At 40.6% G+C, this 26,151-nt stretch overlaps 1 protein-coding gene across 9 annotated transcripts in view; it reads right to left on the bottom strand.

Annotated features, from left to right (window-relative positions):
* Positions 1-26,151, bottom strand: part of ATL3 (atlastin GTPase 3) — a 40,024-nt gene extending 13,873 nt beyond the window's left edge. Inside the window, exons 1-8 of one of the 9 annotated variants that reach the window (XM_081532832.1) lie at positions 26,041-26,151; positions 14,037-14,251; positions 13,755-13,898; positions 7,080-7,184; positions 6,523-6,573; positions 3,700-3,756; positions 2,788-2,880; positions 1,757-1,895 (exon numbers count right to left, since the gene is read on the bottom strand). In XM_081532832.1, the coding sequence (XP_081388958.1) occupies positions 1,757-1,895; positions 2,788-2,880; positions 3,700-3,756; positions 6,523-6,573; positions 7,080-7,184; positions 13,755-13,898; positions 14,037-14,243 (796 nt within the window). In that variant the 5' untranslated portion in view covers positions 14,244-14,251; positions 26,041-26,151. Of the gene's footprint in view, positions 1-1,756; positions 1,896-2,787; positions 2,881-3,699; positions 3,757-6,522; positions 6,574-7,079; positions 7,185-13,754; positions 13,899-14,036; positions 14,252-23,815; positions 23,908-25,006; positions 25,705-26,040 lie in introns of those variants that run through there. The other 8 variants (XM_081532835.1, XM_081532828.1, XM_081532829.1 and 5 more) reach the window with 8 other exon arrangements.

Below are 26,151 nucleotides of genomic sequence, written 5' to 3'. Positions count from 1 at the left end.
TTTTTTTTGCAATAATAAGACCAGCTGGAATGTAAATCTTAAGCTGAACAAGCATATTAACTTTCTTGAATCCACTGAGTTACATAAATTGAAAATTATGGATTTTATGTTTAATACGGAGTAATAAAAACCTTCCACTTCACAAGGCAAGTTCTAGTAACTAAACAGTGTAAATCCTCTAAGTGACCTGCCTAGTACAGCAGAACTTCTGTTCTAGCACACTACAGCTTTGAGCAAGAAGGATCTGGATGTGGATCTCTGCCCCACCACCTATGAGCAAGTTATGTAACTTTTCTAAGCCAGTTTCTTCATTTGTAAGATAAAGGAGATAATATCAGTTTCATGGAATTACTGGGAGCATTAAGTATAAAAGTAACTAGCACAGTGTTGGTGCTCAGTCACTTTAGTTGTGTCTGACTCTTTGCGACCTCATGGACTGTAGCCTGCTAGGCTCCTCTGTCCTTGGGATTCTCCAGGCAAGAATACTGGAGTGGGCTGCCATTTCCTACTCCACGTAGTGTTGCTGCTATGGTCTGAATGTCTCTGTCCTTCCAAAACTCACATGTTGAAATTCTAACCCCTAAAGGCAACAGTATTAGTAGGCGGGGCCTCTGGGAAGTGATTAGGTCATGAGAGTGAAGCCAAGTGGGATCACTGCTCCTGTGAAAGAGATCCTACCACACTCGCCAGCCCATTCCCCTGCAAGAGGATACAACCAGAAGTTTTGAGGCCAGAAAGACAACCTCACCGGACCATGCTGACACTCAGATCTTGGAAATCCAGCCTCCAGAACTGAGAAATGAATTTCTGTTTTTTATAAACTACCCAGTCTATGATATTTTGTCACAGCAGCCTGGATAGACTGACAGCTGGGAACACAAATGGCCTCTAAACATGGCAGCTGCTATTATTTCAATTTTACTAGGAACCTAAGAAGCTCAAACGGGCTTCCCTGGTGACTCAGTGATAAAGAATCCACCTACCAATGCAGGAGACATGGGTTCAATCTCAGGGGATCAGGAATATCCCCTGGAGAAGGAAATGACAACTCTCTCCAGTATTCTTGCTGGGAAATCCCCTGGACAGAGGAGTCTGGCGGGCTACAGTCCATGGGGTCGAAAAAATAGTCAAACTGGACTTAGTGACTGAACAACAACAAAAGAAGCTCAGATTAAGTTTATAAACAAAAATGCTTGGTTAAACCTATGTGTAAACTGAGGACTAGCCATTAAATGACTCAAGATTTCAGTGAGTATGGAACACAAATAAGACAATGGAATCCATGAGTCCCACCTCTGATTTCTCTAAGCTACTCTCTGGTTAGCACTTCCTGATAGTAACTCATGACTCAAGTTTGCTATAATAACAAATAAGATGAAAACAATAGCCATGCCACGCATCATACCACCTTTGCTTTGGACTTTAGTTTTACTTCATAAAAATGAGCTGACTAATGTTAAGTCTTCCTTTACCTAGCATTTTTATCTCTTGTAAACCAGGAATCACAACATCATTCTTAGAAAGATCATTAATGGGTATTACCACAACCATTTCAGATGGAGAAACTAAGATAATATAATTCTGATGGTCACACTAAGGTAGGGGAAAAAAATTGAACTAGACTCTAAACACTACTCTTTCTAAAAGAACATAGTATTTCTGTTAAGCATTTACTATTCATAATTGATATTTTCTGGTCCCTCTTTAATTCCAAAGATAACAATCACATGTATAAATAACATCATTTGCAACACACCTTTCAATTTGCCATCAAAGTCAGGGCTTGTGGCCACCTGGAGTCCCGGATGTGGTAGCAGAAAACAGGTGACGCTGGAGAAACATGAATGGATGTGATTCCGGACATTCTGAATTTCTTCATGTTGATGTTCTTTCACCTGCCAATAAGGCCAACAATTTACAAACGACCATGTGTTTTTCCTAACCAGCACTCACTAGTACAGGACAAAGGGAAGAAGGCTTTCCAACTCTAAAAGATCATAGTGGCCCAGGTGTTGTCCAGTGAGAAAACTCAGAACCCTGAGAAGCAATAAATGCATAAATTTGATTAACTATGGCTTGGCTCCTAGAGCTATCTAAGAACAGGTACTAAAGAGTTTCTTAAAAGAGTATTATACAAGACTTAAGAAGAATAAGGAAAGATCTGCGGGCATGAAGGACAAGGAAAGCCTTGTGGGCATGAACCAGTGAGCAGTGACTGACAAAGGATCCCTGTGTTTTAATTTTGGAAAACAGGCTAAGCCTGTTTGTATCCACACCGGAAACCAAAAGCACATATAGACTCACATGTGAAATGTGAAATGGAAATTGCAATCAAAGCTCGGGCTTTCGCCCTGGGTTTTTCTCTCCAATCCCTGTGAGTTATATACACGGGTTCTATAACCTTACCATGAATAATATCAGTTTGTGCTAATTAAATTCCTAAGTGTTTAACACACAATGTAATTTTCCATAATCCGCTTTAAATACAGTGGTGGTGAGTGGTTTAGTCGCTAAGTCATGTCCAACTCCTGTGACCCCACAGACTGTAGCTGGCCAGGAGGTCCAGAGGCCATGGGATTTTCCAGGCAAGAATACTGGAGTAGGTTGCCATTTCTTTCTCCAGACAATCTTCCTGATCCAGGAATTGAACCCAGGTCTCCTGCATTGCAGGCAGATTCTTTACCAACTGAGCTATGAGGGAATCCCTTTATATTCAGTAGCTAAAGGCAAATGAGAAAGTTATCACTACTTTTAGGTAATTCCTCAGAAGACTATATTTCTATTTACCTGTAGACGCTTTTCCAAAAATGACATTCCTCCCTGTAATCCATAGTTGTATTCATAAGGGAAACTCCAGTCTCGAACCAGGAACATCAGTGTCTATTTAGAAAAACAGCAGAACTCATTATAAAACTGCGCAAATTTATTTTCAAAATAACCACTGAAACACTTCTTTGCAAAACGCCAGCTTCTTCAAAAGGGGCAAGAAAATGTGCTAAGGATTTTTCTACCCAATTCTACCCTGTAATGTCTTAGAAACCCTATAAAGACTAGAAGGACATGTATTAGCCATTTGTGAGGTCAGTATATCCCATCTGATATTTTTGACCTCATGGATTAAGAGGAAGAGATGGATGAAAATAGACCGATGAGAAAATGCTAAATTCAGGTGTCTGCTCAAAAGGCAAGTATGAAGAAAATGGTGAAGGACAAGAAAAAAAACAGCACTAGCTAATCATAAAATGATTATGTATTAACGTCAGACAGGAATAAAAACTAAAATAAAAAATAACGCTTAGAGATCCTTTAACCTTACTGAGGTTACTGTGTATTCTCACCCTCATAAAGCAATTAGCTAAAGCTGGGGTCAGCAAACGTTTTCTGTAAAGAGCCAGAGAGTAAATATTTCAGACTATTGTAGCAAGAAGCAGCCATGGACAATACAAATGAGTGTAGCTGTGTTCCAATAAATCCTTCACTATGGCCAACTGACATTTAAATTTCAGATCATTTCCACATGCCATGAAATATTATTCCTCTTTTGATTTTTTTCAACCATTTAAAAATGTAAAAAAAATCATTCCTAACTCACAGGTCATATAAAAACAGGCAGCTGGCCATATTTGGCCTGTGGATTATAGTTTGCTCATCTACGAACTAAAACAAAGATGTGACTTATATTTACAGTTAACAGTCTACCTGGAAGGGTTTTTGGAAAATTTCATCCATCGCCAGACGACCATATTCTGTGAAGAGCTTTAAAAAAGAAGAGTTATGGTTTGTAAGGCAATATTACATGCAGTATTTTAATGGTAATTCTGTAGCAAATAATTCTTTTAACAGACTGAATACTATTTATATGAGACCAAAATTCTACACTCTCACAGGAGTCACGAACCTTAAAATAAGCTAGACTACTCCTCTCTCACAAATTCCTCATCCCAATTCTTTGGCAAACCCAAAATCCAACCATGTGCAACTTCCACGTGGCTTAGAATATTGTGATAGCTTCTCACTGTGTCAGCGCCACACTCTCCTCAATACAGCGGCCACAGTGGCTCTGTTATACGTAAGGTTAGTCAGACCACATGATGCCTCTGTTCGAAACCCTTTAACCTCATTGCAAATAAAAGCCAGACCCTACAGTGTGATCTCACCACACTGGCCCTCCTTGATATTCCTCAAACTTGCTGCATGCACTGCCATCCTAGGGCCTTTGTGATGCTTCCTTCTGCCTGTAATGTCCTTCCGCCACACACCTGAACAGCTACATCACTCCTTCAGGTATTTACTCCAATGACTCCTTCCTAATGAAGCCTCCCATGGCCATCTACCTAAAAACATTACATCTCTCCACTCAGTATTTCCTATCCCATGTCCTTTCAAATTTTTCTCCTCACTTGTCTATCTAAAACACTACACCTTTACTTATCTTGATTAGTATCTATTTCACTACTAGCATTTAAAGTCCATGAGGGCAAGGATGTTCTGTGCACTATGGGACCTCCAGCACCGAGGACAGCATGTACCAGACCTGTAGAATGCATGCCATTGTAATGACCCAATGAATGAATTCTTTAAAGTTAGGGTTTACACATTTACCTCTATTTCTTCATGAACCTGCACCAGAAAGTATAGCAAAATGAAGTGCAAAAGTTATAAACTCACAGGACAGAGAGGAAGAGAAAGGGTGTGAAAAAGAAGAGTCGTCACAAACACTCTGGAAGGAGAACAAATGAGAACTGTCTTGGGTTTTGGCTTTCTTACCCCACTAACAATAAGAAATCTATGAGGCAGGGGCCAAAAACTGACAAGCAGAGTCTCTCAGCAGAATCCCTGAAAGGCTCAGAAATTAAAGCACCAGTTACCCTGAAAGAGGAGGTGAGGGAGCGGGGCTGATGACTAAGGAAATGGTTGGAAGTCTTCATACATATTATACACACATATCACTTCCAGCTTCCACAACTGTGAGATTATACATTTCTACTGTTTTAAGCCACCCAGGTTATGGCACTCTGTGACACGTGTGCAGTAGTCCTGATACCTCATTCACGCCTAGTCATTTCTGCACATTCACGCCTAGTCATTTCTGCACCCTCTCGCTGACAGGACTACAAAATCCATAAAGAATCACGTCTACCTCACTCACTAGTGTATCTACAGCACTTGGTCCACTGCCTCACACTAACTGTTGTTGCTGCTGTTTAGTCACTCAGCCAGATCCGACTCTTTGCGACCCCATAGACTACAGCCTGCCAGGCTCCTGTCCATGGGATTTCCCAGGCAAGAACACTGGAGTGGGTTGCCATTCTCTCTCCAGGGGATATTCCTGACCCGGGGATCAAACGCACGTCTCCTGCACTGGCAGGTGGATTCTTTACCACTGATCCATCAGGGAAGCCCTCACACAAATTAGGTATTCCAAAAAATGTGTGAAAGAAAGGAGCTTAGAAAGGAGTCAGTTTCAGGTGAAAAGATATCAAACTCAAGTTTTGATGGATACATATCACGGAGTAACAGCTCTCAACCACTGAATGATGGCACTGGTGTAGAAACACCAATTATGAAGTACAAGTAACTGCTAATAGCAACATTAAAAGCCAGAATTTCGGAATTATTTTGTTTTTTTTAAAGGAATATAAATTAAAACTAACTCAAGGTAATCTCTATAATAAATGACACCCCCACTCTAGTATTCTGATATATTTCTTGAATGTCAGTGGGAGAAGTAGAATTCGAGAAGCATGCCAGGCCGCATCCAACTCTGGGATACCCAAAGAAGAGGATTTTACAGGAAAAACATGTAAGAACTGCTGCTATGGAGAAGAGAGGACAATGACTAATAACAGTAACAGGTTTAATAAGTAACAGCTAGCATGTATTAAGCACATATTATTCCAAACAATGACCCTATGCCTTTTATAAATATTAATTTATTTAGCCTCACTTGAATTATTGCAGTAGGTTCATAAGCAGTTTCACTGAATGCATCATTGCACCTCTAAAATAGACTCTAAACACAACAGTCACCATGATCCTTTTATCACATGTCAAGCAATATCACTCCTCTGATCAAAACATGGCTCCCATCTCACCCAGAGGAAGAGCCCAAGTCCTTACAAAGCAGGGCATCACAGGAAGCTGAGTGCCTGCCTCTCTGACTTCATCACTTGCCCTTCTCCTGTCTCACCCTCCAACCTCACCCACTGGCCTCCTTGCTGTTCCTGTATCCCAGCAAGGACACTCCACCTCAAGGTTTTTCTTCCTGCTGTTTCCTCCCCTGCACCACTTTCCCCCCAAAATATCTGCAGGATTTACCTACTCACTTTTTTCAGTCCCCTGCTTAACTCAGTAACAGCATCCCTGACCACTCCAATCATAGATACACAGAGTGAAGGATTAGCATGAACCCACACCTTCCTCCACATTTCAATCTTTTGCTGAAACTACTCAGTGGTAAAACGCACGTTGGCCTTAAAACTTTTAAATGACATTATTAACATTTTTATGAGGAATACATACCTGCAGCTGCTGAAGATCATCTTCTTGAATGTTCTGGGACAAATTATAAATCTAGAAAACAAAAATTCAGATTGATACTACTCTAGTCTACTTCAGATGAATCCCAAGTAAGTCTAAAGCAGTGAACAGAAGCTTGTACAGTTAAAGGTCTGCATATAAGAATATGAGGTCTGTTTAAACAGTAATATTATCTGTCTTTTTGGAGAACTACGCATATAAGGTTGAAATCGCATAATTTTTCCTTTATAGTTTAAAATACAGTTTTCTTACTTTTTTCACCAAATCTACATTTCCATATAATACAACTGATTTAACTTCAATTTCCACTTTTCAGACTTTTCCTGGAATATACTATATATATTTATGACCAAAGTGGAAAAATATTAGTAATTTAGGCTGCTTCTTGAGCTTAAAAGAGCTTCACTTATATCTGTAGTATAAAAAGAACATTTACATATCACCATAGGAATTCTGATAGCAGAACAATAGCTGAAACTAGATGTGTCCTCTTTATCTTATTTCTTCTACAAAATTTTTTCCTAGTCAAGTGGTTTTACCTGAACAGAGCTAGTCATGGTGCTCAGAGCAAAGATGGTAGCACAGTCTTTCACAGTGGATTGGCTGTCAAATGCCCCTTGGGTATCCATCAGAACAACTGCAACCTATAAAACACACACACACACAAAATATGTTAAAGTGAGAAGGGGGAAGCACATGCTTGTAGGTTCTATCAGAAAAGCACAATTACAGTTAACACTTGAACAACACAGGTTGAACCACACAGGTCCACTTATTTGCAGATTTTTCTCAATAAAGATAAGTATTTAGATGTCTTGTTTTTTTTGACCAGAGAACTTTGCTGAAAAAGATTATCTGCTCTGACAGAAAGTACAGAACAGAGGTGTACAGAGCAATATGAAAAGAGAGGAAAATCACCCTAACAATCAAGACAGCCAAATGTTAGAGCCAATTAGCTCACTTTTCAAGCCAGCCCTGTGGATGTTTTTGTTGTTGAAAAACAAATTTAAAATATTGACTTAGTTTAAACTCAGGCATTATCCAATAAAAATAAAACACATGGCCTTTTTGGCATTTCCCTGCAAAGCTGAATACTTCTCTTTAATTTATAGGATTTTCTGGTCATTTGGTAAAAGAAAAACAAACATTTATTTCAATCTTCACGAAAAAGAGACCACAACCACAGATGCCAAATGAAAGCAACAGAATCAAAGCTATCATTCACTCTACGTAACTAGGTTTCATGAAGCCTCATACTTTCCAAAAGGAACTTAATGACCTACTCCCACCTTAAAAGTGAGATTTATGTAAAATTTAAAAAAAAAGATGTAGTACCTACCATCCTTATATAACTTGCAATAATCGAAAAGATATCTGCACTCCCACATTCACTGCAGCATTATTCACAATAACCAAGGTTCAGAAACAGGCTAAATGTTGTTTGACTGATAAATGGATAAACAAAATGGAGTATATATCCATACACTGGATTATTTTACCATGGAAATGAGTCAAGTCTCAATATATGTTACATCATGGTAGGGCCCTGAGGGCACTGGGCTGGCTGGGAGAGGTCATACAAAAGACCCATATTTTATACGATTCCATCTGTATGACACAGCAAACATGGAGGAGGAAAGGAGATCGGTTGTGGCCAGGGGCTGGGAGAAGAGGGAAATGGGACATGACTGAGTTTCTTTTTGGGGGTGATGAAAATGTTCTGGCATTAGATGGTAATACTTGCACAGTCTTGTAAGTGTACTAAAAATAGCTGAATTACATACTTTGAAAGGATGAATTTTATTGTAGGCAAATTATATCTCAATGAAAAAGAAAATCATAACATCTGCTAATAAGAAAAATGAGGCTAACTAGAGGGAAAAGAAGAAATACTAAAGACAAGCTCTTTGAGGAGTGGGAGTCATATGTATACTTAAAGTGCTGGATATTTGGAGGGAAATGGCATTCATATATCATGTAGTGGAACAGTAAAATGCCCTAACAACCTTCAAGAACAGTTTCACAATAGTGAGAAATAGAGGAAATGGGTATTCTCAGACCTAGTAATTCAATTTTTAAGAGACTTTCCAATATTTTTGACTAGAACACACAGTAAGAAATATATTTTACATTACAACCAAATATGTACATGTATAAAGCTGAAACTTAATTTTTATCTGTTCTATATATACTCTAATACGTTCTAGTTCTTATTTTTAGAAAACTGGTCATAACAGTCCAAGTTCGATGCATTAGACAGGGCACTCAAAGCTCGTGCACTGGGACAACCCAGAGGGATGGGGTGGGGAGGGAGGTGGGAGGGGGACTCGGGATGGGGCACACATGTACACCCGTGTTCAAAATTCTCCAAGCCAGGCTTCACCAGTATGTGAACCACGAACTTCCAGGTGTCCAAGCTGGTTTTAGAAAAGGCAGAGGAACCAGAGATCAAATTGCCAACATCCACTGGATCACTGAAAAAGCAAGAGAGTTCCAGGAAAACATGTACTTCTGCTTTATTAACTATACCAAAGCCTTTGACTGTGTGGATCATGACAAACTGTGGAAAATTCTTAAAGAGATGGGACTACCAGACCACCTGACCTGCCTCTTGAGAAACCTGTATGCAGGTCAGGAAGCAACAGTTAGAACTGGACATGGAACAACAGAATGGTTCCAAACCGGGAAGGAGTACGTCAAGGTTGTATATTGTCACCCTGCTTATTTAACTTATATGCAGAGTACATCATGAGAAACGCTGGGCTGGATGAAGCACAAGCTGGAATCAAGATTACCGGGAGAAATATCAATAACCTCAGATATGCAGATGACACCACCTTTATGGCAGACAGTGAAGAAGAACTAAAGATCCTCTTGATGCAAGTGAAAGAGGAAGAGTGAAAAAGTTGGCTTAAAGCTCAACATTCAGAAAACTAAGACCATGGCATCTGGTCCCATCACTTCATGGCAAATAGATGGGGAAACAGAGGAAACAGTGAGAGACTTTATTTTGGGGGGCTCCAAAATCACTGCAGATGGTGACTGCAGCCATGAAATTCTGCTTGCTCCTCGGAAGAAAAGTTATGACCAACCAAGAGAGCATATTAAAAAGCAGAGACATTACTTTGCCGACAAAGGTCCGTCTAGTCAAGGCTATGGTTTTTCCAGTAGTCATGTATCGATGTGAGAGTTGGACTATAAAGAAAGCTGAGCGCTGAAGAATTGATGCTTTTGAACTGTGGTGTTGGAGAAGACTCTTGAGGCTATTACCCTTGAGAGTCCCTTGGACTGGAAGGAGATCCAACCAGTCTATCCTAAAGGAGATCAGTCCTGGGTGTTCACTGGAAGGACTGATGTTGAAGCTGAAACTCCAATACTTTGGCCACCTGATTCGAAGAACTGACTCATTAGACCCTGATGCTGGAAAAGACTGAAGGCGGGGGAAGGGGATGACAGAGGATGAGATGGTTGGATGGCATCACCAACTCAATGGACATGAGTTTGAGTCAACTCCAGGAGTTGGTGACGGACAGGGAGGCCTGGCATGCTGCAGTCCATAGGGTTGCAAAGAGTTGGACACGACTGAGTGACTGAACTGAACTGTACACCCGTGGCTGATTTATGTCAATGTATGGCAAAATCCACCACAATATTGTAAAGTAATTAGCCTCCAATTAAAATAAAATAATTAATTTAAAACAATAAAATGAAAAACTAATCTGAAAAAAATAACTGGTCATAAGCAATAAATTGATTTCTCTACACTTTATTGGGTCATGGACACAGTTCAAAAAACTGTGGCCTGGAGACATGCTTGCACACTACTCACAAAAACATTTTTCAGGTTGTTCACTATAGCAGGGATTACAAAATGAAAAAAAAGAAACAATCTAAATGCCCACCAATAGGGAGATGGGTAAATAAAATACGACATATTCATTTGATGATTACTATTCCTAGTGGCTCAGACAAGAAAGAATCTGCCTGAATTCAGGAGACTCAGGGTTCATTCTCTGGGTGGGAAGATCCCCTGGAGAAGGAAATGGCAACCTACTCTGGTATTGTGGTCTGGAGAATTCCATGGACAGAAGAGCCTGGTGAGCTACAGTCCATGGGGTCACAATGAGTCAGACATGTTTGAGCAACTAACACTTTATGAAACAACAGTTGCGAGACACTGGGCATCAGGTAACAAAGCATAATGACCCTTGAGAGAAAGGAAACAGAGGAGGTGAGCCCTACAGGGGGCACAGCTAACTGGCTAAGGCCCAGGGAGGGGGAACCCAGGCAGAGCCCACAGAGTCCCTGAGTTGAGAAAATACAGCTGAGAGTCAGGGAGACCAAGGCAGCGGGACTCTTTGGCAGAGCACCTGAGAGGAGGGGCTACAGAGACAAAGAACACCATGGATCACAGAGAGTCCCCATCAAGTGTTCAGCTGAGCTTTGACAGGCTCCTGTGAATAAGGAAATTACCTGGCGCTGGAGAAAGAGCCATTCAAAAGGCTTAGAGGGAAGAGTACTCACTGCTCACAGAGGGCCAAGAATGGCACCTCTTCCCTCCAGTCAGGCTACAAAAGCCCTGTAATTCTAAAGTCTTGCCTCAGTAGTCAGGAAAAAATAGCTCTAGATTAAATACAGCTGTCTTATTTAACAAACCCTAAAATTTAAAAGCAAGACCAAAAAGGATCCATCAGCTTCCAAATTTCTTAAATGCATCCCATATAACAAGCTAAGTATTTTACAGGAATTCAAAAATATCCAGCATCCAACTAGTTAAAATTCACACATCTGGCATCCAACCAAAAGTTTGCAGGCATGCAAAGATATGACCCAAATGAAGATGCAAAGATATCACCCAGATGATAAAAATCAATTAAAACTAACCCAGAACTGTCACAGACATAAAACTAACAGAAAATGACTCTAAAACAGTATTCTGTATACCTGTACTTCATACATTCAAAAAATTAAGTGCCATAAAAAACATTAAAAAGACCTAAAATAAACTTCTGAAGATGAAAATCTCAATGTCTAAAACGAAAAATACACTAGATGAGGGACATCCCTGATGGTCCAGCAGGTAAGACCCCACACTCCCAATGCAGGGGGCCTGGGTTCAATTCCTGGTCAGGGAACTAGACACCACACGTATGCCGCAACCAAGAAGCCCCCAGGCCATGACAAAGGTCCTGTGAGCCACAACTAAGACTCAGTACAGTGAAAATAAATAATGAAGAAAAAATACTTAAAGACAAAAACACACTAGATGGGATTAACAACAGATTTAAAAGACTGGTGAACTAGAAGACTTAGCAACAGAAACTATCCAAAAGGAAGCAGAGAAATAAAATTTTTTAAAATGAATGGAGCATCAGTGAGCTATGGGACAACTTCAAGCAGCCTGACATGCATGTAATAGGAATCCCCAAAGAAGATAAGGGACAAAAAAATATTTGAAGAAGCAATGGCCCCCCCAAATGTTTGGATTTTATAAAAATTATAAACCTGCAGATTCAAAAAGCTCAACAAAATTCAAACACAAGAAACATAAAGAGAAATACACAAAGACATATCATAATCAAATTGCTAAAAAAAAGTAATAATGATAAAGAAAAATTTTTTTAAAGCAACCAGACAAAAAAGACACATAAAACACAGAGACAAACAAAAACAAGGATAACAGCAGAAACAATGTCAGCAGAAACAATGTCAGCAGAAACAATGTCAGCAGAAAGGCAGGGGACTGACATCTCTGAAGCACTGAAAGACAAAACTCCCATCCTAGAATTCTATACCCAACATAAGTATGTTCAAAACAAAGGTGAAATACTTTTCAGACACAGAACAAAAGCTAAAAGAATTCTGCACCAGAAGAGTAGCACTACAAGAACTATTAAAGGAAGTCCTTCAAGCGGAAGGAAAAATGAACACAAAAAATAGATAGAAATCTGGACACAGAAATCTGGACGCAAAAAGTGAAGTACAGTTAATGGCAACTGCATGTGTAAATACATGGCTTTTTTCTTATTATTTAAATATCTTTAAAAGATAACTGCCCATTTAAACATAATTAAAAAAAATAAAAACAATGTTATTATAGTAAAATATATGACAAAAGCACAAAACTTGGGAGGGGATAAATGGAATATCAATTGTATCTTAATAAAGCTGCTAAAAAAATTAGATAATGGATAAAATAATATCTAAAGATTCTTCCAAGCACAAGTTTCTAATGTTATATTTCAAAAAATCCTCCTTTTCCTCCATTCTCTTCCCACCCACCACCTCGCCCCCACGGCTTATGGGATCTTAGTACTCTGACCAGGAATCAAACATGTACACTCGGCAGTGATCACACAAAGCCCCAATCACTGGACTGCCAGGGAATTCTCTACATTCTCTTCCTTTTAAAAAAAAAGTGTAATAATCTCTCTATTTTGCTACACATTTTTTTGTATGCATATCTAAGCATTCAAAAAAAAATTAGAGGGTTTTCTAATATACCTTTCTCTTGAAACTTCACTAAAACAGAGAGAAACAAAATATTTAAAGAAATAATACGGAAATTCATAAAATAAAACAGAAGCTGTGGAAACACTGATCAAGAGTCATCCATCAATTCTCCATCTCCCAAAATATTTAATGACTTGAGGAAAAGGCTGAAACCAAACAACATGAAGGACAGATACAAAATCTTAAGCCTTGGAAAGACTCAAAAAATGAGAGGCACAACCAACCGTGAAAACATGCTTTAGGGTGAGACTAAAAACAGAAGGAAGGGGTTAAAGCCTATTTAAGAAATAGTCATAACCCCAAATTCTCTCTTTCCACTTGAGGAGACACATAAACTTACTCCAGCTGACCCTTACAAAGAAATCTGGGGAGAAGCTCTGCAACTGAAGCTTATGAGGCTCATGAGATGAGCTGCTGACAGCTGGAGGGGTGGGTGGAGTGAATGTTGACAGGAGTAAGAGTGTAAAGTAACGTCTGAACAGTTGAGAGCATTAGCCTCTGGGAAGTGAAAATGAGCAGAGGGAGGACTAGGTCATCTTGGAAGCCTTATGTTACCACTGACCTTTTAAACTACATTCATGCATTGTTTTTAAATCTTGAACTTATATCATTTTGGTAAAAATCATTTTAACTGGGTTATCAGACTACACATTAAGGTTTTCATTTCACTGTGTTAGTTTGTAAGTCTTTTTCTTCCTTACCTTCTTTCCACCTGGCTTCTCCACAGTGAAAACCTCACTCCAGATCTGAATTCCAGTGGTTTCTGGGTCAGAGCCCCCTCGCCATGAAAACCCTGTCAACGGTTCTTCTGGGTCACCCAACCAGTTTGAATGGCCACCTTCCTTCTATAGGAGAAATAAGAAATTTCCATTAAAACTTATTCAAGTAACTTTACACATCAAGGATAACTCATGAGGTGAGTTTGCTCTTTTGGACACAAAAGTCTCCACTTTCTAATTTGAAATGAAATAACTCTACTTTACCTGGAAATATAAGTATCGTAGCATGAAGTCCAGAAAGAAGGACTTGCCCTTTCGGAAGGCACCAGCCACTGACACCACCACCACATCAAGCTCTCGGATGTGGTCCTGTAAGAGGATGCTGGCCAAGGCTTTCTCTTCTAGCTCAAAGGAATGTTGGTCTTTCTGAACCAAAACAACCTGCACTGGACCAGGCTTTCCACTCTCCATAGCATCACCTATGTTGTTATAGAGATTTAAAAAAAAAAAGTTTCAAATATATGTATTTTTAGCATGGAAGAGTAAAAACTTTTTAAACAGAACACAAAAGCACCCAACCATAAAAGAAAAAAAAAAAAGACAAATTAATTAGACTTCATTAAAATTAAGAATTTTGTTCATTAAAAGACATTATTAAGGGAGTAAAAATGCAAGTTACAGGCTAAAAGAAAATATTTTAACACCTAAATCCAAAGGACTCATATCCAGAATTATTATAGAAATCCCAAAGAAAAAGACAACTATTCCACCTTTAAGAAGAGTAACAAGCAAAAGATTATGAACAGGCATTTCATTTTAAAAGGATATCCAAATGGTCAATAATCATATGAAAATGTTCTACACCATTATTTAACAAAGAAATGTAAATCAAAATCATAAGGAGATACCACTGCTTGCCCATCAGAATGATACAACTGTAATTCTCATACACTTTGATGGGAATGGAATCACTCTGAAAAACTGCTAGGCAGTATCTACTAAAACTAAACATAACTATGACCCAGCCAATTCCACTCTTAGGTATATACCTAAGAGAAATAAATGTGTATATCCATCAAAAGACATACACACAAGAATGTTCACATCAGCTTCATTCAAAATGGTCCAAAACTGAAAATAAACCAAAAGTCCACCAAGAGTAGAAAGGGCACCTGCCACTGCCAAGCCTTTCACATACATCATTTTACTTAATCCTTAGAACTCTATGAGGTAAATAAGACTGCTCCATTTTAAAAATAAAGAAACTAAGGCCTACAAAAGTTAAGTAACAGGTCCCAACAGGTCCTGGAGAAAACTGGAAAAGATCTGTAGGTGACTATGCTTTGCAGATGACTCTTAAAAACCTTGTCAAGGTTTTAGAGGCAAGCAATTTTTTAGCTCAAAATTAACACTAACTCGGTTTCTCTTCTAGGGTTAAAAACACAAAGATAATTCTTTGAAATTCAGAGCCACTTAGCTGTGTGGATTTATGGAAAGTTTACTAAAAAAAAAAAAAAAGCAGCAGTGGCGCCTACTAAATGAGGCAAAGCACTACTTCCTGTACTAAAGGAGATGTTCTTAGGTAGTTAAAAGGACACCTGTTGTTAGTTGTTTAGTTGCTAAGTCACATCCGATTCTTTGTGACCCCATGGACTAAACTGCCAGGCTCCTCTATCCATGAAATTCTCCAGGTAAGAATACTGGAGTGGACTGCCTTTTCCTTCTCTAGATCTTCCCGACCCAGGGATCAAACCCATGTTTCCTGCATTAGCAAGCAGATTCTAATAATTGGGTATTTAATGAATATCAGAAAATTACGAATGAGTATTAGGAAACAAAACCATGTTTTAGTGGAGTATTGCTTACAAGGAGGCTAAGTTAAAAAAAAAAAACTAATGAATTAAAGTAAATTGAAGGACTAATATTAAGTTGAGCATAGTAGAGATAGGTAGATATGGCCAAAATCATACATACGGTCCCAGAAACCCTTTCATCTGGGAAGCACTGAAGGCTGAATGATCATAGCAAGCAAAGTAGACTAGACAAAACAGCCTGACTGCCAGACTCTACCCTTTAGGTATGCACTGCTGCTCATTTTTTAAACTTACAGTATCAGATAGCAACAAAAGGCTTGCCACTTTTTACTTTTTTTGCGAACTACTGGAAAACAACCTGTAACTATAGATTAAATGTCATGCTGGCATTATAATACACAGATACTAACACTTTTCTTTCCCATTATTTCCCATTACAAAAAGGAAACATTTTTGTGAATAATCTCTTGGAGTTCTTATTGACGTAACAGCAGGTGAATCTGGGGCCTGAAGACCTTCAGTCTTTCATATAAAAGAACAAATGAGAACAATTTATTCATACTTTATGGATAAGGCACGGGGTTAAGTGCTGTGCAGTACTCAAAGCAGTACCAAAGTCCCTGAGATGGCTGGTTGCTCCCCCAACATCCATTTTTCTCCTGCTGCTACGGTAGTATTTTTAGCTGGACATATAAATGCTCAGAAGAAACACATTTCCAAACCAACCCTGTAAGCAGGGTATCGCTATGTGCCTCAGTTCTGACTGGAAATGACACAGCAACTTTCAGATCATGCATCTTCCTCCTTCTTGCTGGTTAGATGCAAAAGGAGGAGCAAGTCACCCTGGACCAGGCACGTGAGGGTAACACCTCGGGAATATTAGAGCAACGAGAGAGGTAGGGCTGAGGCCTTAGTGTCACACAACTGCCACTGCTGGCTCACTTTCACATGAAAGGAAAATGTCTACCTTGTTTAAAGGACTTATTTGGAGGGTCTATGAGATACAGCCAAACCGAGTAACCAATACAATAGTCCCCCAGGACTTCACAATACTGGTTCTTTCCATTTCATCTATTTCACCATTAAAGTCTACTGAGCAATGTGAATTTCCAACAGAAAGCAGGCAAACAATAAACAACTGTTAAACAAGAATGAATATGTATGTAATATAGTCGAAAGCTACCACCCTGAGGATGCAGGTGGTACTGTCAGGGCAACAGGCATGGAAGATAACGTTACCTAAGCTACAAACAAGATAGAAAAATTCCGTTAACAAAAATGTATGCAGTTGTACACAATGAATTGCACTTCAAGAAAAGATGAAGACCACTAAGGACAGTTTTTAAAAAAAAAAAAAAAAAAGATAAAACCTTTCCTCATCTCTTCCTCTTTCTGCCTATAGTAAAGTGAAAAGGAAGAGAACCAGGCTATATTTAGTTGAGGGAGCTGGGGAGATCCTGCATTTCTCTCTGACAGTATACTAGGCACACAGGGTTTTAAAAGATCTCAGTTTGGATTCACTTAAGGGAAAAATCATTTTGAACCATACGCATCAATAATTCAAACAGAGGTACTCACTTTTCACCATACCATCTTTCTCTCTCACTTCCTAAGACAATAAAACTATATTATTGATCATCCAAGGAAAAAATCTTATTTTTAGGTATCATGTAAATGTCCTTTGCTCATTTATCCTTGCATCTCAGATCCCCCCAATCCTGTAAAGAAAGCCCTTAATCAAAACCTCAGGGCCCTCTCCTTTAGCCATGCCAGCTTCCAACATTTCCTGCCTATCAGGTTGATCATTCAAGTCAACATCCCCAGAGTGTTGCTTTGAATTGTCACATCATTCCCTAGGGCTGAACACCTTCATTACAGTACATAAACATATCATATCAGCAACTACGTAACAAAACTATCAAAAACATTTTACGGATTGATGGCTCAAAGCTAAAATCTTAATTCTGTAAGTCAAAGCCTTTCACCATTCACCCTACTGCCTTATTCTCCTCATCCTCCTAGGTAAATTTATACTCCTCCTAGGAGAAAGTTAGGATCCAGGTGCTGTTCCAATTTCAAAATTTCAAATATACAGCCTATTCAACTATTTCTTTCCACGGCCTGAAATGTGCTTCCGCTTGACTCCAGCAAACACTTGCTCATCCTTCATCACTCACCTTTACCCTCCCAGTGCTGATCTCCCACCCACTCCTCTCGTAGCCCATCACTTTACACTAAAAAGCAAAAGAGTCCACAGGGCTTGCTTCCTTACTCTCTCACCTCCAGAATGTAAGCTCCATGAGGACAGAAATTTTTGTCTCTTTTGTTCAATGCTATGTCCACCAAGAACCAGAACAGTGCCCACAGAGAGGAGACATCTAGTAAACATCTGCATAATAAACAAGCAAACTCCACCTCTTAGTCACAATGTGATTGTGGATAAACATCTACCATTTGTAGTTCCATTTATTTATAAAACTAATACCATCTCAAAGCAACAGTGTCTGACAATACTGCGAGCATGCTCAGTTACATTCGACTCTTTGCAACCCGAGCGGTAGCCCGTCAGGCTCCTCTGTTTAGGGGATTTTTCAGGCAAGAATACTGGAGTGGGTTGCCATTTCCTTCTCCAGGGGATCTTCCCAACCCGGGGATCAAACCCAGGTCTCCTGTGGCTCCTGCATTAGCAGGTGAATTCTTTACCACTGAGCCACCTGTGAAGCTCGTATGACACATATTATGGACTCAATCAAATGAACCTGTTTTCCTATTTCCACTACTAGTAAATACTATTGGGAGGTGGGAGGGAGTTTGAAGAGGGAACATGTGTATACCTATGGCTGATTCATGCTGATGTGTGGCAGAAACCAACACAATATTGCCAAGCTATTATCCTTCAATTTAAAATAAATAAATTAAAAAAAATACTAGTACATACTATTATTCTACTCATTACAACTTTATACTGTAATGAGCTCCTGGGGAGTAAGGAAACTCACATTCAGGCCCAGTATCTACCACAGAATAATAGCTTCCTAGTATTGTGAACACTAAACCCCACAGTACATGTAAAGAATTGTGGTAAAAGTCAGTTTCTCCCCTTCCTCCTCTCAGTCCCCTTTCTTTGTCAGCCTCCTTGAATGTCTGTCTTCACACACTCATCCATCCACCCGTTCCCTTCTCATCACCTTGCCAGCTGACTTTCCTCTCAGTCTCTCTGGTGAAACCATTCTCTAGTTCATCAGTGACCTCGCCTGCCAAATGCAATAGGCCTTTCTTGATTCTCATTCAACTCTACACCTGTGATAGAACACAATGGCCAACGACTTCTAACACTTGTTAAAACCTCTGGACTCTACAACGGTGCCCACTCCTAGTTCCCTTCCAGCCTCTTTATCAACCCCTTTTCAGCCTGTGATACCCACCAGTGCCCTGCTTCAGCCTCGTGCAGCTCTCATCCTCTCCCTGATTGAGCCCTCTACTCATTAATTTCACTGAAACTGAAAGTTGCTCGGTCGTGTCTGACTCTCTGCGACCCCATGGACTACACAATCCATGGAATTCTCCAGGCCAGAATACCGGAATGGTTAGTCTTTCCCTTCTTCAGGGGATCTTCCCAACCCAGGGATTGAACCCAGGTCTCCTGCATTGCAGGAGGATTCTTTACCAGCTGAGCCACAAGGGAAGCCCATTAATTAATTAATTTCACTACACCTTCTATTTTGGTGATGCAACTTCATTAATTTCTAACCTGCACTTGGGTCCAAATGTGCAACTGCCAAGGCACACATTTACCTGGATATTCCAGACATCAGCCCACTCTTGGAGGAGTATTACATAGAAATACTTATACATGGGTATAAGAGTCAGAGGGCAAGTTCCTGTTCCAGTTCTCCCACTAACAACCTGTGTGATTCTGGGCATGTCCAGCCTTCAGTCTCAACAGTAAAATGAGTCAAGATTAAAACTCTACCATTTTATAACTCTGTATATAGTATCATTAGTCATTTAGTATCATCAAAGTGAATCCTGTCAGCTACTCCACTCTTTGAAATCTCTACCTTTCGGCCTCCACATCTTTCCTGACTCATATGCAATGTACCACCAAACCCTATCATTTCTTCCTTCTATAGCTTCAGCTCTTGGTTTGGCAAAGATTGTTATGCAAGTGAAGGAGTATGTACAGGAGAGGGGCCTTCCCTAACAATCAGGAAAGGCCAGACTTCAGGGCCCAGTTTCATACCAGTTTCATTACTCAACAGCATGAGCAAATCATTTTACTTACCTGTGTCTCCGTTTCTTCTACAAAATTAGGCAGTTAGGTAAAGCCATCTTCCAGCTCTAAAATTCAATGCCTCTTGAACAACTGAAAATTTCCTGAATTATCTAAATTGACCAAACTTGTTATGGAACCTATTCGTGCTTTAGGTTAAGTTAAATTGTATAGGCCTGGCTAAAGAACAGATCAAAATTCATGATAAAAAAAGGCAACGTGTACAGGAAGGGCTCCACAAAAGACCTGAGGTTTTTTTAAGGGGGAGGGACACCCCATTTGCAGTGAAATTACTTCCATTTCTCAGGAATCATACCGGAGATCTAACCTCCAGGGATGGTGCTAGAAAAACCTTTAAGTGGCAACCTTATATGCCTTCTCCCTTAGCAAAGCAATCATTTTCCAAGTTGGCAACATTTTCTGAGTTAACACTCACTTATATGAACAATTAATATTTGTTTAGTATATGAAGAGTTCATGCTTTATTATGTTCGCTTACATGAACAACAGATGTGACATTTTATACACATACAAAAGATATGCCTGACCAGTCATATCTATCCTCCGTATACACTTTTTTTGGGAGGAGGCACCACAGAGTCTGTAGGATCCCAGTTCCCAGACCATCTGTTTACATTTAAGTAAACTTATAAACCTAAGTTTAGGAAAAACTGAAGTTTAGTGAACTTAAAACCTAATTTAAAAAAAAAAAAGGTGAGTGGTAAAACTATTATACTGCCGATTATTAGTGCTGTAGATAGCTCAGAGTAACACTGTGTCAGTCACCATTTCAAAGTATGTAGAAATGTTGAAAATATTTGGATAATTATAAAGGATTCCAATAACTGACATGGAAGTTTTTTCTGAGCCCTGACTTGGCCTCTCCTTTTTAATACACACCTTAATCCAGATTAATCACTAGGTTTAAATATGCTTATTTAATCGATGTATAATTGGACTTAATGGATGTGAGTTTGAGCAAACTCCAGGAAATGGTGAAGGACAGGGAAGCCTGGCAGGCCGCCGTCCATGGGGTCGCAAAGAGTCGAACACAACTTAGCAACTGAACAACTTCAGCAAAAGGACAGACAAATAGAATGGTTGAAAGACTAACAAGTGAAATTAATTATTACTGGGAAAAATTTGTAGAGACTATGCAAATTACAACGCTAATTCTTCCTAGATTTCTGAATTTTTAAAGGACAGAAGAAAACAACGTAGCAGCACAGACTAAATAAAAGTAGATAAGACTACTGAATTATAAGTGGCCTTTCTGACCCTATGGGAAACATACATTTTAAGAAACAAGTTCTATCAGAAAAAGCATTATGGGGAAAAGAAGTTTAAATGCTCCTCAAATATTTGAAAACAGTGATAAACTCAACAAAACCAGTTATTTGGAAGCAATCACAATTGCTATTTCAGGTAATTCAGACAGAAGTTAGTAGATCAATTCAACAGTTTAGACCAGGGTTTCTCAACCTCAGCACTACTGGTATTTTGGGTGGATAACTCTGTTGTGGGGAACTATGCCATTCACTGTAAGATATTTAGCAGCATCTCTCACCTCTCCTCACTAGATATCAATTGCTCTCCCTCTTGATTGGGAGACCCATACATGTCTCCAGGCATTGCTAAGTGCCCCAACCAGGCAAAACCACTCTGGGTTAAAAACCACCGGGGCAGAGCGAGCCTCAGTTCTCATCCTTACTGTCCAGAGAGTTCTGAAAAGCAAATCCTAACTATACTTAAAGAAACATTTCACTGAGCAGCGTGCATGACTCAGGGTAAAATTATGACCTGAGTTTTCCATTCTCCTTTTGAAATACCACATTTTCTAAAGAGCAAAAGCAACACACCCAAAAACAGAAGCATACCATTTTCATGCCTTGCTCTTGCTGGCAGTCTTTTAAAGTTCCCAATTCACAGAGAACGCCAAAGAAAACACATTATCATATACAAGGGTACAGGGAAGCTCTCAGCCAACTCTAGAACTACTGGGTGTGGCTCCTTCTTGCTGATGGTGAGAGTGCCTTTTGTCTCAAGGCAGTATATTGGTAGATACACATATATTTCTAAGGTTGTTCTCATGAAAATACTATTTAAACACAACTCAGTAGAATACTAGGGGAAATTTACATTCTAATTAATTAAAAGGTTTACGAGGAAGATTATTTTCAAGTCATGTGTCCTAGAAAATTTTTGTATTTTAGCACAGGTAATGGTTTGATCACTAAGTCATGTCCAACTCTTGCCAAGTACACGGACTAGAGCCTGCCGGGCTCCTCTGTCCATGGAATTCTCTTGGCAAGAATACTGGGGTGGGTTGCCATTTCCTTCTCCAGGGGATCTTCCCAACACAGGAACGGAACCCAGGTCTCCTGCACTGCAGGCAGATTCTTTACCTACTGAGCTATGAGGGAAGCCTCCACAGAATGCTTAGTGCACAGAATGCTGAACAAAAAAGCACTTTTTCTTAGTCAATTAAGAATTTTGCAGTGCTTCATGGATTTATGAAAATCAATTATGTCAGAAATGCAAAGACTGAATCTAAAAATGATGCCAGCCTATACTACAGGAGAAAAAATCTTTTTAATAGAAGGAATTCAATATTCACCTTATTTGACTTAACCCTAAAAATAAGACCACCACCAAAATCAACCTGGTTACCTGAAGGTTTTAATCATCTGTATTCCAGTTGAATAAGACTTTCTTAACTGGCAATATTTGATTTGGATTCCTTATCATTTCAAGACATAATTAATCTACTTCTCTGCTTCTTCACCTACTATTCTGTAAAACCTACTTTCTAATTTGTAATATACTTTAGCCTCCCTATGGACTGTAGCCCGCTAGGCTCTTCTGTTCATGGGATTTTTCAGGCAAGAATACTGGAGTAGGTTGACATTTTCTCCTCCAGATCTTCCCAACTCAAGGATGGAACCCCCGTCTCCTGTCTCCTGCACTGCAGGCGGATTCTTTAACCGCCAAGCCATTGGGGAAGCCCAGAAGAGTAACAACTCAATACAAAAATATTGACATTACAAATTATACTTCCTATAATGCAATAAACCAATTCAAATTAAGCAACCGCCTATAGGGAAATGTGATTATCTATTAATATAAAAATTAAATTACTTGGGTTTTAGGAGTTTTTTCACTAGCACCTGGCCCCTCAATGAGTTAAATCAGAATCTGTGAGTGAGCTCAAAGCATTAGCAAGTTTTAAAAACTCTGAATTATTCTAATGTGCAGCAGAGCTGGGAACCACAGCTCTATAGCAACTAAAAGATTTTTTTTTCTCCTTTTAACTAAAAGCTTTCCCATCATGTTTCCCCCTTGATATTTTTTAGAGAATATGCTCTTAGAATCTCAAAGTCAGGAAAATGTTTTAAAATTCAGACTAACTTTAAACTCTAGTTGTGTTGTTTAAACAATTTCTCAATATGAAACATAAGGCCACAGAAACTTTAAAGGCATGCCTAGTCATCAGAGGTAAATTTTTTAAACCAATTCTCAAACAAGTTCATACATCCTAGGGTTCCCTAATATTTCAAAGAAATATTAGACTATATGACCAAATTGTGAGTAATGGCTACCACTGAGGAACTGAGGAGGTAGAAAGACATTTCTTCTTACAAGTCTCCATTATTTCATTTTAAATAATTAGTGTGAGTATATCTTTTATGACTTAGGAATCAAAAAAATGAAAAAATGCATGTGCTACACCTTAGAAAACCAATTCTACAAAAGCCTATTCTAAACAGGGAAGTCTGGCCTGCTGCCATCTATGGGGTCACAAAGGATGGGACACGACTTAGCGACTGAACAACAAGCCCAGTTTAGTGAAAACTAAAACAATTATGCTAGCACACATCATCACATTTCTCCTCTACTACTACTTTTCTTAACTTAATGACTCCAACAAGACAGTAAACAATAGCTAATAAAACAACCTGCTCTGGGAACCTAATGCCTCATTAGGGAGAGATCTTCAGTCAAGCGTTTCCTGGACAGGTGTTAAAGCAGCAACAGAGATTTCTACACTGTGAGCTAGTTTCCGTGGGGACTGAAAAAAAGCACTCATTTGAAACTCAACAATGCAATGCTGAATACGTGTCTCGGCTTAACACTATGTAGGCTTTGATTCTCCAAAAGCCAGCCAGAACGTGAAACCACGTTTTTGGTCCGTTAAGTTTTTTTCTCTCCTTCCCAAAACATTCTATCAACTTCGTGTTCAAATTTCAGGGCTGGGATTTATTGAAGAGTCTTCAATGTTCTGTTGTTGCCTTTAGATTTGGTCTGGCCATTTCAACAGCACACACAGCAAACAAAATAAAGTCAGGTAAAATGACAGATGAAATCAAAACCCACGAATTTATGGTGACCATTTGTTTTTATTTAATACTTTCACTATTCTTTATGTCTTCAAGAAAGCAAAAGAACCACATGTATTGTACCACATGTACTAAAAGAACTTCTTAAAAATCAATTTAGGCCACATTCTATTATCTCCTTTAGAGAGATAAGCGTGGGTTGAAAATCAACCTTCTTAATACTTCTTGTAACTCAAGGTCGTTTGGATAAAAATAAAGTTTCCAACTCAAAAGACACTTCGCAGCCCTCCACAGCTTTTTGAAAGGTTGAACAATACGGCATCTATAATATTTTCTCAGCTCCCTGCGCCCGTTAACAAGGCCAGAGCCACTCGGCCCGCGAGGGTGCGAAGCGCCCAGGCAGGGACGGGACCGCAGCCAAGAGCGCCCAGCTCAGCCAGGGCGGGGCCGGCGGGGCGAAGCCTGGGAACGACGCCCCGGGACCACCGACCCTCGGGGCCGACTCAGGCGGGCTGCAGCAGCCCCGAGGGGCACTAACAGTCTCCCCCGAGCGCAGGGCCCGACCTCCGAAGGTGGCCGCTCAAGGCCGGTGGCCGAGGAGGCGCCGCGCCCCCGCCCTACCGTCCGGACCCCGCGAGCAGCCCCTGGACCCGAATATAAGCCGGCCAAGGGACACCAACGAGGGACGCGCGGTCCCAGTCCCGGGACGAGGAAGGGCGGCGGCGCGGGCGTGCGATCTCCTCGGAGCTACAGCAGCGAGGGCGGTGGAGGTGGCCACGGAGCGGGCTCGGGGGAAATCGGGCGCCTCACCTGCTCCTCCCGATGCAGCCGCTACCGCTCGCTGAGGGGACAACATGGAGCCTCCGCCTCCAGCAGAAGCAGCAGGGGCGCAAAAAGGGCAGGGCTGAGGCAGGAACGAGCCAGGCACAGGAGGCGGGAAACGGGCGTGGCCTGGGCTCTAACAGAAACTAGGGAGAAGGAGGGGCGCGCGAAGCCGCGAGAGAGCGAGAACACGGAGGGTTGGCAAGGGTCGACCGAGGCGCAGCGAGCGCCTAGCGGACTGGGGCGGGAAAGCGCACGCGGCAAAATCCCGCCACCGCCCGACGCGTGTGCGCGTGCGCTGGAGTCCGACATTCGGTCTGGAATACCTGGGGCTGCGCACTGGGAGCAACGGTCTATTGGGAATTGTAGCCCCTCGTTCTCTGGTTACCCGCCAGCGGTTCCCGTTTGGCGAACTCATCCGGGGCGGGGAGGAAGCGGAAGAGAGGGACTGGGATTGTCGCGGCTCTTCGACGACTGAACTACAACTCCCAGCAGGCCATGCGGGGAGAACCGAGCCGGCCAGTGGTCCCCGCCCAGCTCTTGGTCTTAGGGCCAGGCCCAGGTCAGAGGCCTTGGCGGAACCAGCATCGGACCCCTACCGGCCGCGTTTGAGAGGGTTTCGATGTTTACGCTGGCCGGAGCCATAGGTAGGCGGCACTCTACCCTAAGGACCGAAGGGAGGCCTCAACCACGGATGACGTGAGCATCACTGGTTTTTTAAATGATTTTGACTTCACAAGGAGAGGAGGCCGTGACTTCATTATCACCGTTACAGCTACTCCCGATATTCCTGTCTCTGCCCAAGCCTGATGGCGCACCATCGCTACTCTTAACAGCTAACATAACTTCCAGGGAAAGTCCTTCCACTGGCTTTGTCCTTTCTAAGCTATGGCCTTATTTTGTAAACCTCTGGCTTCCTGGAGCTTGTCTTGAAGTTGCTTTGGCAATGACACTCTTACTTAAACTGTATGGTAGATTAATACAAAACACGGTTCTCCAAAAATGCTTTTAGTCTCACTCACATGTGATTGCAAAACTGGCAGTTGTCACAATTGAAGAATATTGTTATTCTGGATTTGTTGGGGTAGGGAGTTGTCTTGGGGGTAAGTATCTGATGAGAGGCTAAAGTGTCT

This window comes from Giraffa tippelskirchi, chromosome 10 (genome assembly GCF_054371585.1).
Source record: "Giraffa tippelskirchi isolate mGirTip1 chromosome 10, T2T-mGirTip1v1.2.pri, whole genome shotgun sequence".
Lineage (NCBI taxonomy): Eukaryota > Metazoa > Chordata > Mammalia > Artiodactyla > Giraffidae > Giraffa > Giraffa tippelskirchi.
The sequence above is the reverse complement of the archived record's forward strand: the minus strand, read 5'-3'. Positions and strand labels throughout refer to the sequence as shown.